The sequence below is a fragment of the Haematobia irritans genome, chromosome 4 (assembly GCF_050003625.1).
Source record: "Haematobia irritans isolate KBUSLIRL chromosome 4, ASM5000362v1, whole genome shotgun sequence".
In the NCBI taxonomy this organism is placed as follows: domain Eukaryota; kingdom Metazoa; phylum Arthropoda; class Insecta; order Diptera; family Muscidae; genus Haematobia; species Haematobia irritans.
Window position 1 is genome coordinate 153,643,841 of NC_134400.1, and position 18,193 is coordinate 153,662,033.

The window sequence follows — 18,193 nt, forward strand, 5'->3', positions numbered from 1 at the left end:
ACAGTGTTTTTCGTTCGTGTAGGCGCATGGACGAGTACACAAAACCCAAATTTAAAAGAGAATCGTGTCTTAAAAGTATCCTTACTTGTATTCTCCGCTTCTTTGGCTCGGAATCAATACCAAAATTGTTAAAGTAAAGACAAAATCTTTGGAACCGGGCATGCTTTTTTTCAGTGTACTAAGTTCTATTAAAGGCAGTCATCCACATTCATATTACTTGGGATTTGGTGTGTGTAAGAACGTTAGGCATTGCATTGTGCTATATTAAATTTTGTAAGTAACCCCAAAATGGCACAATTACAAATTTCTTTTTGGTGATAAAAGTTTGAACTTTTGGAAGAAGTTTTTAAAAAAAAAAGTGTGTCGCAAGAAACCAACGTTTGACCTATCCGTTTTATAATGGTTTAATGTTTGCGTTGTATATTTAAATCCACAACGCGACATAATTTAATAGAGATTTATTTATTTCAACATTTGATTTCAAATCATTATTGAATGTCTCTTTCAAACTTCATTTTGTATGGAACAAAATAAGTCGTGGAATGAATGAATGAACCAACAATGTTCGAAGGCACACCAATGGTATGGCAGCCACAATAAAAGGCCAGAACAAAAAAAAAAATGTGCAATTGACACAGAAACCCCTGACAATTCGTGACAATTTATACGACATATCAATGACACCATGGACATACAGCACAATCACCCAGCATTCCCCCTTACCAGACCGGCTGGTAGGGTTACAGCACCATATTCACCAACAGCTGACGTACGCATGCACTCTGTAGTGATGATCGAATGCCTACACATGGAACACGATGTTGCCGTAGTATCTCAGTCACTCGCTCATAGTGCAAGTGACACTGAAGTAAAGCAACAGCGGCATTGATGCCAGCATTGCCGACGTCAACAAATGCCAAATACTGTTGATACCAATGACCAGTCATGTTTTGGGTGGGGGAAGTGAGTGAGGTTGAAAAAGAGCTTAATGCAGAATTGCTTTGATTTCTATGACAGTGGATTTCAAAAAGGCTATGAACCTCGCCTCGCTAATAGAGAAACAAAATTTAGTCAATAGAAAAATGAACACGAAATACATTTGGTGGCCCCTTAAAATTGAGTTATACCATGGAAGATATACTCGAGAGAAAAACTTGATTAAAAACTGCTTCTTAGGATATCGTTCTAAAAAAAATTGAAGTTTTATCACGAAGTGATATAAATCCTCTTCCTGTAATTCACATAATTCTTAATTGTCGTGAAAATAAATTGCAATTAGCTAAGGCACAAAACATGCACATCTAACAGCGCACGGAATGGGTTAATTGGATTATACTAAGGTGACCAAAAAAGGGATATATAACATTTTACTAATTTTTACCAGCAATTCATTTACAATTATAATAAAATAAAAATATTAAAACCAAAGATTTAATGCAATGTTGTTGCTTATGACGTCAGTTTTAGAGAAAAAGGAAACTAACGACAAACAATTTTTGATCATTTATTATTTTTTTGAGATGATTTATTTATTTATTTATTTAAGGGTTTTACTTTGCTGAAAACATTGGCAACTAATACTTTGTGCCCCATATATTTAACAAATTTTATGTTTTTGTTACATTTAACGATAATTGTTAATAGTTGCTACTATAGTCATGCCGTTTTATCACTTCTACGCATCTTCTTGGCATTCACAGAAATAAATGGATAATGATGTCCTTTGGTTACACTTAAAAAAAAACATGCCAGGTTCCAAAGATTTTGTCTTTACACTAATAATTTTGTTATTGATTCCGAGCCAAAGAAGCGATGAATTAAGGTAAGGATACATTTACGACACAATTCTCATTTATGGACTTTTGGACAAGGACTTTAAATCAGAGAAATGCGTCTTGTATGCTAAGAAAATTTCGCATTCGTATTTTAAGGACATAGAATTAAGCAATGGTGGATTTTCTACATTGAAAAAAAAATATATATATTTACGTAATATTAAAGATCACGCAACCTAAATTTTAAGATGCGAATTTTACAAAATATTAAGAACACATTTCTTTAAAATAATGAAATTTTAATTGAAATAAATTTAAAATCTTTGCTTCAAAATTTTTTTTCATTAAATTTAGGACACATATTTTGTAAATTTGCGTCCCTCCGTTAAAGTCCCATGTCCTTAAACTAAGGCTAATTTTCCTTAAAGTAAAGAAACACATTTTTGATTTAAAGAAATTGTCCTTTAGATTTAAGATAAAAACGCTTCGAACATAGGATAAGACTTATTTTGGGTATTTAGCGTCTTTGGTTTAAAGTTTTTTTGGAATTAAGAAAACATATTTTAATTTGAAGTATCCGTTATAGTTTGGATTTTTAAACTGGCATTTGTTTGTAAGTGAGCACCTATATTAATAAACCGCGGAAAGGGAATGAAAATTTGATAAATGAAATTTGTATCCTAATTTTAATTTTATTGATCCTAAATTTAAGGCCAGATAGGTCGCTAAAAAATGTCTTTATTTTACAGAAGCCGCATCTTTGGCTCGGAATCAATACCAAAATCCTTAAGGGAAGGTCAAAATCTTTGGATCCAAGTAAACTTTTTTTTTTAGTGTATTGTTTGGTAGATGGGTAGAATTTTTTATTGTTTTGGCAGATTTTGCAAAATATTCTTCTGCAACTAAGGTACTAGACGAAAACTTCTATAGAAAAAAAAAATTACACAAAATTTTCTATAAAAATAGAATTTCGACAAAATTTTGTATAGAAATAAAATTTTGCAAAATTTCCTTAAAAAAAAATTTGTCAAAATTTTCTAAAGTAATACAATGTTTAAATAAATTTTTCTAAAGAAAATAAAATTTTGACAAGATTTTCCAAAAAAAGAAAATAAATTTTTCTAAAGAAAATAAAATTTTGACAAGATTTTCCAAAAAATAAGCAAAAATTCCAAAGAAATAAAATTTTGACAAAATTTCCAAAGAAATAAAATTTTGACGAAATTCTCTATGGAAATAAAATTTCGACAAAATTTTCTATAAGAAGTAAAAATTTGAAAAAGTTTCCGAGAAAAAAATGCCAAATTTTCTATAGAAATAAAAGTGTGAAAAAATTTTCTAAAGAAATAACATTTTGTTAAAATTTTTTAAAGAAATAATTTGAACAAAATTTTCTAAAGAAATAAAATTTTATTTGTTATTTTGATTTCAGCTTAAAACCATTGCGTTGACTAAACTACAAGTATAGGTTAGTTAGGTTAGGTGGCAGCCCACTTAGACTATTCAGTCCATTGTGAACCACATTGGTGAACTTCTCTCTTATCACTGAGTGCTGCCCGATTCCATGTTAAGCTCAATGACAAGGGACCTCCTTTTTATAGCCGAGTTCGAACGGCGTTCCACATTGCAGTGAAGCCACATCGAGAAGTTTTGAAACCCTCAGAAATGTCACCAGCATTACTGAGGTGGGATAATCCACCGCTGAAAAACTTTTTGGTGTTCGGTCGAAGCAGGAATCGAACCCACGACCTTGTGTATGCAAGGCGGGCATGCTAACCATTGCACCACGGTGGCTCCCGAATAGTTTAACCAACAGAGGAAAAATTACACGAATTTGTTGCTGCAAGTAGATGATGTTGATGAGGAATGTGGTACTTCCGAAACGGTCGAAAGATTGACAAAATTTTCTATAGAAATAAAATTTTGGCGAAATTTTCTATAGACATAGAATTTGACACAATTTTATTTAGGAATAAAATTTTGACAGAATTTTTCTAGAAAAATAAAATTTTGACAAAATTTTCTATAGAAATAAAATTTTGAAAAATTTTTCTATAAAAATAAAATTTTTGACAAAATTTTCTAAAGAAATTAAATTTTGACAAAATGTTCTATAAATTCAATATTTTAAATAGTTTTAATTGTCATTGCGTCCATTGCGAGTAAGTTCTCCCTTTTTGTAGAAGTAATAACTGAAAAAAACTAAAATAAAATAAAAAAACATTTCCTTCGAAGAAAAAAATTTGTTTTCGTACTAACCACAAAGTTTTGATCAAATAAGAATTTTTTAATTTGGTAGATTTTTGGTACAATTTTTTTTTTTGGTTGTTGTTGGTAGATTATTTTTGGCAAAAGTGGCCGTGCTCACGACAATATTTTTTTCAGTGTAAGGTTCATATAGAGATCAGAGAGGACTTTTTCGAAAAATTCACGTTTTACAATTTCCCACAGTTGTTTTTAAGAGATTTAGGTCGAGCAACTGGGCAGGCCAGTCAAGCACACACAATTTTTCATCGGAAATCCATTGCTTTACCACCTTACACGTGTGCTTGGGGTCATTTCCGTGCTGAAGCATCGATACAAGCGGTATTTTCCAGCATACGTATGGCAATATCACTTCGTGTAAAGTGTTCTTATAGTCCTCTGACAGCATAATACCCCCGATTCTAAGAATCGGTCCAATACTTTGTCCTGAAAAATAACTATAATATTGTCACCACCATGTTTGTCGGAGCCTTTTGTTTATTTGGGTTTAAGACTAATCTTTGGGTTTTTGTGCTAAACACCTATTACGGGATATATAACACATTACCACTAATTTACTTGCCAAAGAGGTCAGCTGAAATTGCACAGCTTCGAATTGCCATCAGAACTCAAGCGCCGCCCATGGTAATGGAGCGGACCGCCGTGACAGCCGATGGTCGATCTGCGACCGTGGGGTCGCGAAAATGTCCTACAGACAGTAATAAAGCCTTAGGCAGACAAACATTTTGACCGCAGAGCATAGGCATTCCAACAGCACTCAGCACGCGTCAATATAGAAGGGCTTTAAAAAGGATATTCCTCGCTTCATTTCTACCGCACAATGGGCAACCAAATCTACGGATATTAATCCGTTGAACATTTGGCAGTTTGGAGAGTAAGTTTGCCATTAAAAAGTACCAAAGTACCTATCATCTCGCCGGGAATGGTCCAAAATACAGCAGATCCACTTTCGTGATGACTTTACCGGCCGTAGCATCGAAATGGCTACTTTTGGCACAAATTATGCCATTTCTAAAAATCGTTTGATTTTGCACAATAAAATAAAAAAAAACATGTAATTAATATAGAGTTTTACTTTAGTTCATTATATATCAGCCATCCTGTATTTTATTTCGTCATTAACCCTAGACTGTCATCCTTCATCAAAATTACGACGCGTAATTTTATTTCTGACCTAAAATGCGTGTTTGTCTATTAGGAAATGATAAATTTATGTTATATTTGTTCAATTATTTTATGAGTTTTTATTTAATATTAATTAAAAATTAATTGAATTAAAAAAGTAAATTTTGGTTCTCATTTTTTCTTACGATGCAATTTATAGCGCCTTGAAACAGGCCGTAGTCATAACGTTAGTGTACCCAATATAAGTATGAATTTCCGGGTTGAAATAAATTCTGTGTTAGTATTACAGTTTTCGGTGCATGCTATGAACTTTCATTTATTTTCACTGTCCTTATCCCCAAGAAATTTGTCCCAAAGCGAAGTTTTACGACGAATATTTTTCCCCAGGTGTAATTTAAAAATCTTTAATCTCAACGCCTATTCAGGCACACTCCATTTTAGTAGAGTTTGGAGGCACGATGGCTTGTTCTTTCTTATATGACTGGCTGTTTATATTGGATGGTTTTCGAATAAACGCTAGACAACAAGTCAGCCACTTGAACCGTCTTTTAAACCGAATAAAAATTAAATAAGCGGCTTTTTATGTGAATTGCCAAACAAATGTCATTTGTCAATAGTTTTTTTTTTAACTTCAACTGCTGCGCCAATTCATTTTTATTTTTGTTATAGTGGTCGATGCCATATTGGCTATGTCAGTTGCCAGCATTGCAGCTAGCCTCTTTTTTTCCGTTTACACAGTCTCCGGACTCTGATGGGAATCGTAGCAAACACACAACGAATGATCGGCCGACCGGCCGGCACTATGAACAATGAATTGGCCAAGTCGTAATGGCAAAATCAATATAGATGGCGGTGGGTTAATACTAAACCCAAACCGAACTGATGGCTATTTGCTATAGCCATTACCTATAAAGGTTCAAAGCAATTACCATAAAAATGTTTGAGAAACGAGCATTTAATAAGAGAATTGCTAAATTTGTATTAGGGGTTAAAGAATTTGTGAATGTCTTTATAACCGAAGTTACACTGTACAAATAATGTGGATGTTGCGATTTTTGTAGAAAAGAAAAGTTAAAAAGTTAAGTCGAAAATTGATTTTTCGACTTTTGTCAAAAAAAAAAAAATTGAAGCTGACGTTTTGTACTTGACTTTCATATTTTCGAAATCGACTGATCGACTTGATGTTGGCCAAAATTTGAAAAATCGCAATTGTATAAAAGGGGGAATATGATATGTATGCACTGAAAAAACTATTGTCGTGAGACCAAAGACTTCATGTCATTAAAATAGGAATGCGAATTTTTCTTAGCATACACCTATGGAAAAAATCATAAACGGAGTGCTCATTTCAAAACGATCCGTTCATGAAAGTGAATCAACACACATGTGGTGTCAAACGGTGTCAATCTGACAGCGGTAAAATGACACCAAGCGTTGTCAAAACAACAACCAGCGTTCATGATCTGAAAACGTAATGGTTACGCTATCGTGACTCGAACCTGAATTGATTGCACCATATGCGTTAAAAGTTGCCTTAGCGCATTGCGCCACCGACGGAGTTATGTAATGGAACGTTTTGATTAATCTTGGCTAATGGAGGAAATTGTTTGGAGATGGAAGTGGACGGGCGGGAGCCATTGAATCGACTAGTGGTCAGCCGGGTGGGGTGGTTTCTTGTCCACGAAAATCCCTCTACCAGTTAACGTTCTTAACACAATTACATTTTTATAGACTCCCTAAGTGCTTAAGAAAAACTACATAAAGAAATTAACGAAAACAAAAATTAAAGATTAAAGAATAAAGATAACATATGATTTGGAGTATTTTATTCGCTCAAATACTCGGATATAGATCAAAAACATCAGATGACATATCGATGTCTACATTCCAAAGTGCGCTAAATCTAAAAAGTGAATTTTACAGGAAACAAGAAACAAGTTTTGTTTTTTGAAATTTCTCAAACCCCGTATAAGATAGAAATTCCCTTACTTTCGGTCTTAAAATCATATCTTTTATAATTTTTTTAGTGTGTACGAACTCAAAATAGTGATAATAGAATATGGCTAAAAATTACTTAGACCACTTTAGACCGAACAAAGCTTTTTGCCCTTTTTGGATTGGACATTTTTGAAAACTTTAGACACAGGCTAAGTACAATATGAACCATAACTTTTGATAGAAATGTCCAATAAATTCGAACTTTTGACAGGATGCAATTCACATCAATCCGAATAAAAAACGCGAACTCCATCAAAACATGCTAAGTCCACTTAGCGTACTCAAATTGAATCAAATTGAAGAATCGAAAAAATGCCAATAAAAGTACGGACGGACGGCTATTAGACGGACGGACGGTTTTATGTCTTTATTAAAATGTGCATGGCTAACAAAAATAGCAACATTACAGTTGCCATAAGAAGGTCTAGCGAATATTTTAAGTCTTTTCATGACCAAAGAATACCGACAGCCGTTCAAGAAATCGTGAACGCCCGTTTCATTTTGTTACCGTCCGTTCACGATTTTGGAACGTAATTTTTATACCCTCCACCACACTGAAAAAAATATTGTCGTGAGGCCAAAGATTCCATGTCTTTAAAATACGAATGCAAATTTTGCTTAGCATAGAATACGCATTTGTCTAATATAAAGATTTTTTTCCTTGTCCAAAAGTCGATCAACTTTTCAATGAAGTCGTATTGCCCTTATAATTAAGTGATTTCACTTAAAAATGGGTATCATAACATAAAAGAAAAAATGTTTGGACTAAGGTCAACTTGACTTTAATAATTCAGACAAAATTCTTCAAAATTAATGAAATCGCCTTTAAATTTGTTGTCTTTTTGCATCTTGACTACAAAGCAAAAAAATCGTTCAAATATAGGATATGTTTTTCAACACTTTATTTTAAAGACGTTTTTTACTTGAAACATAGCATAATTTCTACTGGAAGTCGAATCTTACTTTGGAAAATAAAGTTGTCGTTAAGTCGTTTTTAAAGGACTTTGATAGCATATGAAGAAAAAAAGCTGAAAAAAGCGAACAATTAAAATTTGCTGCCTAGAAGCAAGTACACAAAACCTAAATTTAAAAGAGAATTGTGTCTTGAAAGTAGCCTTACTTGTATTCTCCGCTTCTTTGGCTCGGAATCAATACCAAAATTTTTTAAGTAAAGACAAAATCTTTGGAACAAAATCTTGCAGTGCATAGAGTGGCGGGTATATTAACTTTGTCATTCCGTTTGTAACACATAAAAATATTGGTCTAAGGCCCCGTAAAGTATATATATCCTGGGCAGTGATGAAATTATGAGTATATCTAGTGATGTCCGTCCGTCTGTTGAAATCACGCTAACTTCCGACCGAAACAAGGTATCGACTTGCAACTTGACACAAGTAGTTTTTATTGATGCAGGTCGAATGGTATTGGAAATGGGCCATATCTGATCACTTTACGTATAGCCCCCCCCCCCCCCCCCATATATTAACCGATCACCAGATTTTGTTTGCGGGTCCTCTTGGAGGAGTAAATTTCATCCGATCCGGTTGAAAGTTTGTACGTGGTGTTAGTATATGGCCATGCATCCGATCCGTTTGAAATTTGGTACGTACACTGATAGAAAAAACTTCGTTATATTAACGAAATTTGTCATTGAAATTGAGCCAATGAAACAAATTCGTTGATATAACGACATTTTTCGTTATTATAATGAATTTTCTGTTAATCAATGAAATTAAATTAATAAATATTTTCATTGTCGCAATGAAAAGGTTTCATAACATCAGTGAAATAGTTTCGTTGGCTCAATTTTAATGAAATTTTCTCTGTGTGTAATGTTAGAATATGGCCTCTAAAAACCATGCCAAAATTGGTCCACATCGGTCTATAATTTTATATAGAAACCATTTAAACTGATCCCCAGATGTTGCTTGCGGGTCCTCTTGGGGGAGCAAATTTCATCCGATCTGGTTGAAAGTTTGTACACGGAAAGAAAATTCCATTAAAATTGAGCCAACGAAATTTGTTCATTAATACAATGAAATAAATCGTTAGTAGTACGAAACGTTACGTTGATTAACAGAAAATTCGTTATAATAACGAAACATTTCATTGTATTAACGAATTTCTTTCATTGGCTCACTTTTAATGAAACATTTCGTTAATATAACGAAACTTTTTTTATCAGTATATGTTGTGTTTGTATATGACCTCCAACAATCCTGCTAAAATGTGGTACAAATCACGCACAAATTGGTCCATATCAGTTCATAAATTTTTCAATAAAGACTTTTTCTCTGGGTATCTTTGCATGAAAGAAAATGTTGTTTAGGTAAGTTCAACTTGGCTTTAATGATTCTGAAAAATTCTTCAAAATTAATGAAATCGTCTTTAAATTTTTGACTTTTTGTATATTGACTACAAAGCAAAAAAGTGTTCAAAAATATGAGATGTTTTTCAACACTTTATTTCAAAGATGTTTTACTTGAAACATACCATAATTTCCACTTGAAGTCGAGTCTGATTTTATTAACACGTTTTTAAAGGGCTTTGATAGCACATGAGGAAAAACTCTGAAAATAAACTAAATTAAAATTTGCTTCCTACAATCAAGTACGCAAAACTCAATTTTAAAAGAGAATTGTGTCTTAAGGGTATCCATACTTCAATTCTCCACTTTTAACCCTCTAGTGCCCCAATTTTTTTGGCAGCTGATTAAATATTCAATGTTAACGATACAAAATTAAGAAAACGAAACAAGAAAATTTTATACGGTAATAATTCAGTATATGCTGCAAAGCCTCTACACGCAAAAAAATAATTCTTTCCTCCCAAACGAAATTTTAGACAAACAAGGTTCGTTTCTCATTTGCTTTTCGTTGAAAGGAAGTGTATTTGGAAGAAAAGCATATTTTTTTGTGATAAACGTTTATTCTTTTCCAGGATGTAAAAACAATTTCATAAAGACTAACTCAAAAAAATTTTTTTCTGGCTAATTGCATTTTCCCTCACATCTTTCCCACTTCCACGAAGTTTTTTAGTTCTTAGCACCTTTTTCTGTAACACAAACAATGTAGAAGAAATTATACGATTTTATAAATTTTAAAATTTTTTTTTTTACCTTTCGCCTGGACGGAGAATCGAACCGCGGACCATGCAATTTGTAAGCCAACACACTATCCACTGAGCCATGTAGCCATTATTGTCATCAATAGACAATTACCCATATAACTAAGTTATATTTATATAGCATAGCTTGCGGCGCCCACGAGCCGATTAAACAAAGTTTATTTAACAGAAAAATACATTTAGTTGGGCACCGTGGAGCAGTGGTTGCTACGTCTGACTTGCATGCCAAGGGTCGTGGGTTCGATCCCTGCTTCGACCAAAGTTTTTTTTTTTTTTTTTTACATATATTCCAGATATGATCGGAAGATTCCGAAAATTTTTCAACATTACATTCTACTATATTAAATTTTTACTATGAACTGTAAAATGTGTCTTATTAAAGACCTAAATTTAGAAAAGAACAGTGTTTGATATAAACGAAATGGACTGTGTTGTTGGTTCAAAAATAACTTTTTTTTACTGAAAAAATAAAAATTTTGTAACAAACGAATTTTTTTGGTGATAAAAGTGTATACTTTTCGAAGCAATTCAAAAAACTCTAACAAAAGAAAAACGTTTTCGGTACACGTTTTCCAAACGTTTTTTTTCTTTGCGTGTAGATCAGTTTTAACTAAGTTTTCTTTTTATTTTACCCATTTTGGTTGTATTAAGGTGTGTTTAAGGAAAAGCTTCCTGATTCAAAGAAGCCCGCCTAAAGGCGGGATTGGGCATTGGAGGGTTAATATCAATATCATAAGTGTAAACATAAAATCTTTGGAACTGGACGTGCTTTTGTTTAGTAAAGAGGTGTTGCAAAGATTTAGCCTGTGCTAAAATCTAAATAAGAACGGTTAATAAATTAAACTATTGTGAATAGTTTCATGTTGCATTACATGTTAGCCACCCTGACTTGTTTTCAATATATTCGTCACATGCAGGGTGTATCAAAGGACTTCTTCCTTAGAAATTGACACTTTGTCTACGAGATGGGTCTACCTACCTACCTTTTCTACGTGAGCCCTCAACTTTCGTTTCGGCTATCAAAATGATGTCCTTTATTACCGAGATGGTAATGAAATCAGGTTGCATACACTAACATGGGAGAAGGAGTTCTTGTTTTTAATGGGGTGGCAGTGCTATATAACATAATGTCTTTTTAATTACATTATTGCTTTGCAAGCCTAATTATTACCGACATCCAGTACTAATGTATCTCTTGCAATCATGCTTACAAATGTCCATACATGTTATGACAATGTATTAACCATATTTATTCAAATTGTGCAGATAAGTGAATATTAAATATGGTCAATTGAAGAAAAAAAAACACACACACACACACAAAAACAATTAAACACCGCACGCACAGAGAATGAAGCCGACCCATTTTTGCCGGCGGCGGCTGACACTAATTTTTTGCCTCCGGCGGCGGCGGCTTGATGGCTAAGCCGATATAAATTCGTCTATTCGGCGGCGGACAATTATCCATTATAAAATCGATTTGAGGTAATCCGAATGGTAATGAGATTAGTTGTACAACCAAACTTACAATCAAATTTTCATTTCATTTACATTTTCTGAGCTAAATGGTTGCAAAGCTATTATAGAAACATGATACTGATGGATTTTGGGTTGAAAGTTAAACATTTTAACAAAAAATACAACAATTATTAATAAACTTTTCTGATTTAAATCAATATTTTTGATTACTTGGCGGCTAATTATGAGTCGAGATGAGTCGATATATTCGGCGGCGGCTTCGGCTGGAAGAAACTGGTCGGCGGCGGCTAAAATCGGCGGCGCGACTCGGCGGCTTCATTCTCTGCGCACGCAACAACGTGAAAAATGCTAGCTTGTCGAACAACTTATCTGTCAGACCACATTCGGACTTTGCATAAATGAACCTTTGACAGATGAACACGCAGATAACCACGTATCGCGAGTATGATACCAGTACATGAGAATGGAATTGTTATGTTACTTGGATGGTTGTAATTTGTTTGTGTCGATGAGATTTGATTGAGTGACACAATCGACCAATATGACAGTTACAATATTTCTCTTACCAATATGAATTGGTGGCAATAGCAGCAGGAATTCTGCACAAATCAGGTCAATAAACTCTATGATATTCATCCATGAACTTCTATCATACCGAGGTATAATTGTTCATTGTGTACTAAATATGGAAGAATTGTAAGACATGTAGCAATCTCCCATTTATGGGAAGGACTTAATAAAGAAGTAAGAAAATCTGAAAGTTCAATTGGAAAAAATGGACCATCAGTACTACCGCCGAGCCACTTCAGTGGCAAATTTTCGGTTTTTTATAAGAGGTTGCACATCTGTACCGGATCCATTTAAAATTACGGATTATATCTGTTCCCTAATATTAAATTGATGTAATGTTTCCAGTGAGCACATTTTACTTCTCAAACCCTAGTGCTATTACGTGGACAATGGTGACTCCTGAAAATAGGCAAAAAAAAATTTTGTGTAGTAACAGGTTGGCTGTAAAGTCCCCGGTCTAACAAATAAAAACACTTTTTTTTTGTCAAAATTCGTTTTTATTATTCAACATAGTTCCCTTCAAGAGCGATACAACGATTATAATGACCTTCCAATTTTTTGGTACCATTTTGGTAGTACTCCTTCGGTTTTGCCTCAAAATAGGCCTCAGTTTCGGCGATCACCTCTTCATTGCAGCCAAATTTTTTCCCTGCGAGCATCCCTTGAGGTATGAGAACAAGAAAAAGTCGCTGGGGGCAGATCTGGAGAATATGGTGGGAGGGGAAGCAATTCGAAGTCCAATTCATGAATTTTTGCCATCGTTCTCAATGACTTGTGGCACGGTGCGTTGTCTTGGTGGAACAATACTTTTTTCTTCTTCATATGGGGCCGTTTTGCCGCGATTTTGAGCTCCAAACGCTGCAATAATGCCATATAATAGTCACTGTTGATGGTTTTTCCCTTCTCAAGATAATCGATAAAAATTATTCCATGCGCATCCCAAAAAACAGAGGCCATTACTTTGCCAGCGGACTTTTGAGTCTTTCCACGCTTCGGAGACGGTTCACCGGTCGCTGTCCACTCAGCCGACTGTCGATTGGACTCAGGAGTGTAGTGATGGAGCCATGTTTCATCCATTGTCACATATCGACGGAAAAACTCGGGTGTGTTACGAGTTAACAGCTGCAAACACCGCTCAGAATCATCAACACGTTGTTGTTTTTGGTCAAATGTGAGCTCGCGCGGCACCCATTTTGCACAGAGCTTCCGCATATCCAATTATTGATGAATGATATGACCAACACATTCCTTTGATTTCTTTAAGGCCTCTGCTATCTCGATCAACTTCATTTTACGGTCATTCAAAATCATTTTGTGGATTTTTGTGATGTTTTCGTCGGTAACCACCTCTTTCGGGCGTCCACTGCGTTCACCGTCCTCCGTGCTCATTTCACCACGCTTGAATTTTGCATACCAATCAATTATTGGGGCAGAGTCCGGAAACCTATTACCAAGCCAAGTTTTTGCTTCATCGTATTTTTTCCCTTCAGAAAACAGTATTTTATCAAAACACGAAATTCCTTTTTGTCCATTTTTTTCACAATAACAAAAGTTGTTTCACAAAAGATGTTCTATCTCACAAACTAATTGACTTATACACGTCAAATTTTGACACGAATCATTTGAAAGTTGGTACTATATAAAAATAATATTCATTTAATACTAGCGACGCCATTATGTGTCAGACCGGGAACTTATCAGCCAACCTGTTAGGTTACCCGAGTTCTCTCAAGAACTGTTAAATTCTACAATTGATTTTTGATGAAATGGATATAATTGTTGGGCTTATTTATATGTAATATATGTAATTCTTTTTTTATAGAAACAGTGTTCCATGTATGTTCCATATTTTCAAAACTAGTATGCCACTTTTTGTGACACACTTAGAAAATTTGCAGTGGTTGCACTGTGGGCCACTAATCTTGAATCGTATTCAAGGTATTCTTTTTAAGAGTACTTTCAGATTGACAGCTGCCAAAGTAGGAATACAAAAGTCGAATTTTCACGAAAAAAGTGTAAAAGTCGAATTTTAATTACAATACACCGAAAGAGTTCTCTTCGTTAATTTTACGAAACATTCTTCGCGAATTAATACAACGAAGTTTTCATTCATTTTTGTGAATTTTACGAAGAACATTTTACGAATATACGAAACGTCCGCGAAGTATTCCACATTAACTTTTCTTCGTAAAAAGTTCGTACTTTTAACAAAATTTTCTTCAAACTTTATGACTTTTGTGTAGAAGTTTTTTACGAATTTATGAATATTTTACTAAACATTCTGAGTTAAAATTTCTTCATAACAGTATGAAACATTTTCGTTGAAATAACGAAAAAGTAGCATTTCAAGTTGTAAAACTTCCGTTAGCGAAATTGTCTGTGATAATGTGCTTGAGTGTATTCCTTTATTCAAACTTTTAATGAATGTCTACACGCTCACAAAAAATCGCTTCTGTAACATATACTCCCAAACATATTTTGCTTCAAGCATATACATTTTTGGGTATTGCCCAAACATTTATATGTTTGATCTCTTCCAATATATAATATGTTTGAAAGCATATTTGTCTAAACAATATATGTTTGGGTAGTCTAAGTTCCAAACATTTTGTATTTTTGCATCCAAATTCAATAATGTTGTCTTCCAAAAAACAATATGTTATTATGTGAACATATACAATCATAATGAATTATGAAAATAAACAGGTAATATAGGTGCTAACAACATAGGTTTTCGACCTGAATGCTCAAAATTTTGTTTCTGCCCAATTGTATATTCCCCCACATCTTTCTCACTTCCACGAGATTTTTTAGTTCTTAGCACCTTTTTCTGTAATACAAACATTGTAGAAGAAATTATTCAATTGTATGATTTTTTTATTTTAATTTTACCTTTTGCCGGACGGGGATTCGAACAGCGGACCACACAGTTTGTAAGGATCAAAGAAGTAGCTGATCAATTGCCCAAGGAAAAATAAAATGTTAATTTCGTAATAACAAGCAAACAACCACCAACTTAATTCAATATCGCTCCCTGTTAAATAGCGCTCCAAGCTACTAAACACATATATGTTTATAGGCTATTTCTAAATTAATATATGTTTGCATTCAAGCATATTATATTTACAAACATTTTATGTCCCAAACATAATATGTTCTAACATATTAACATATATGTCCCAAACTAGTTTATGAAACTAGTTTATGAACATTATATGCTTGCACTCAAAAATATTGTGTTTAAAAATTTGTGTTCCAAACATATAATGTTTATATCCAAACATATGAAAAACAGTCTTTTTCATCCGTGTATGCCACTTCTTAGCAACCAAACTAAAAGTTATTCAAAAACTTAAGATATAAAGTAGCAATGAAATTTTTCAAAATTTTTTTGTAAAAGATCGAACATTCTTCACAAAAAGTTTTTCATAAAAAGTACGAAATTGCTTCATTAAAAGTACGTTACAATTTCACAAAAAGTATGAACAATTGTTTCATAAAAAGTATGAAACGGTTTCATAAAAAGTACGAAGTTGTTCCTTCGTAAAACGAACGAAATATTTCGTATAGGTTGGATTGTATACAAATTTTGCCATTCAATTTGTAGCGCATCTTATTACTTACGCTAGAATATCATCTATACGACCATGAAGAGAAACCGAACGTTTTTCAATGGTTTATACTTTTGTGGCGGAAAAGGTCCATTGTAAAATACTTTTTTTTTGCAAATTTGGTACAGGGTGTTGTATATATTTTCTAATGACCATGCAAAAATTTGTTCATATCGGTCCATAATTATATATAGCCCCCATATAAATCGATTCCCAGATTTGTCCTCCGGAGCCTCTTGGAGGAGCAAAATTCATCCGATCCGGTTGAAATTTTCAACGTGGTGTTAATATAAGGCCGCTAATATCCATGCCAAAATTTGGTCCATAACGGTCTATAGTTATATATAGCCGATCCCCAATCACACAAAAATTGGTCCATATCGGTTCATATTCATGGTTGCCACTCGAGCCAAAAATAATCTACCAAAATTTTAGTTTTATGGAAAACATTGTCAAAATGTTATTTCTATAGAAAATTTTGTCAAAATTTTATTTCAATAGAAAATTTTGTCAAAATTTTATTTCTATAGAAAATTTTGTCAAAATTTTATTTCTTTCATTTTGTTTGTTATTGTTGGCCTCCCTTCAATCGTTATTATTGTTTTTGATTTCAGCTTAAAGCCATGCATTGACTAAACTACAAGTGTAGCTTAACCAACAGAGGAAAAGTATGCTTGTCAAATTTATATGGGCAAAGCCCTATAGACTGCAAGATGGTTGGATGTACAGCTGTTTCGGAATTACCACATTCCTCATCAGCATCCTCTACTTGCAGCAAAACTATCAACCAATTATCAGAATAAATTCGGGTAATTCACTCAACCCAATGTGAACTACACTTGAACCTCCCGAAAAAAGGGTTTGATAGTCGGCTACTGCCTAAACAAATTTTGCAAGCATATCTCTTTTCCTTTTCATTAAAAGTCAGCCAACGAAAAGTTTTCATTGATATAACGAAACGTTTTCATTAATACAATAAAACTATACGCTAATAGTACGAAACGTTACGTTGATTTGCAGAAAATTCGTTATATTAACGAAAAAATTCGTTGTATTAACGAATTTGTTTCATTGGCTGACTTTTAACGACACATTTCGTTAATATAACGAAACTTTTTCTAGTGTATATATTTAGTGTATATATTAGACAAAAACGGTATGTATAGGTAAGTCTACAAATAATTACGAATCGATATGGACTTTTGCACGGTACGTAGAGAGCCAGAATTGAAATATGGGGGTCGCTTATATGGGGGCTCTATACAGTTATGAACTTGATATGGATCAATTTTTGTGTGATTGGGGATCGATTTATCTGAGGGCTATATATAACTATAGACCAATATGGACCTAGTTAGGCATGGTTGTTAACGGCCATACACTAGCAGAATGTACCAAATTTCAACTGACTCGGATGAAATTTGCTCCTCCAAAAGGCTCCAAAACCAAATCTCGGGTACGGTTTATATGGGGGCTATATAAGATTATGAACTGATATGGACCACTTTTGGCATGGTTGTTAAATATCATATACTACCACCACGTATCAAATTTCAATCAGATCGAATGAATTTTGCTTCTCCAAAAGGCACCAGAGGTCAAGTCTGGGGAACGGTTTATATGTGGGCTATATATAATTATGGACTGATATGAACCAATTCCTGCATGGTTGTTAGATACCATATACTAACATCACTACCAAATTTCAACCGAATCGGATGAAGTTTGCTCTTCCAAGGGGCTGCGGAGGTCAAATCTGGGGATCGGTTTATATGGGGGCTATATATAATTATTGACCGATTTCGACCAATTTTTGCATGGGTGTTTGAGGCCATATATTAACGCCACGTACCAAATATCAACTGAATCAGATGAATTTTGGTCTTCGAAGAGGCTCCGGAGGTCAAATCTGATGATCGGTTTATATGGGGGCTATATATAATTATGCACCGATGTGGACCAATTTGTGCATAGATGTTAGAGACCATATACTTACACCATGTACAAAATTTCAGCCGAATCGGATGAAATTTTCTTCTCTTAGAGGCTCCGCAATCCAAATCTTGGGATCGGTTTATATGGGGGCTATATATAATTATTGACCGATGCGGACCAATCTTTGCATAGTTGTTAGAGACCATATGCTAACACCATGTACCAAATTTCAGCCGAATCGGATGAAATTTTCTTCTCTTAGAGGCTCCGCAACCCAAATCTGGGAATCGGTTTATATATAATTATGGA

At 33.9% G+C, this 18,193-nt stretch overlaps 1 protein-coding gene across 1 annotated transcript in view; it reads right to left on the bottom strand.

Moving 5' to 3' along the window:
- Positions 1–985: 985 nt before the first annotated feature.
- LOC142235829 (uncharacterized) overlaps positions 986–18,193 on the bottom strand; it is a 39,168-nt gene continuing 21,960 nt past the window's right edge. Inside the window, exons 2-3 of the mRNA XM_075307086.1 lie at positions 12,250–12,414; positions 986–1,049 (exon numbers count right to left, since the gene is read on the bottom strand). Coding sequence (XP_075163201.1) covers positions 986–1,049; positions 12,250–12,414 — 229 coding nt within the window. The remainder of the gene's footprint in view (positions 1,050–12,249; positions 12,415–18,193) is intronic.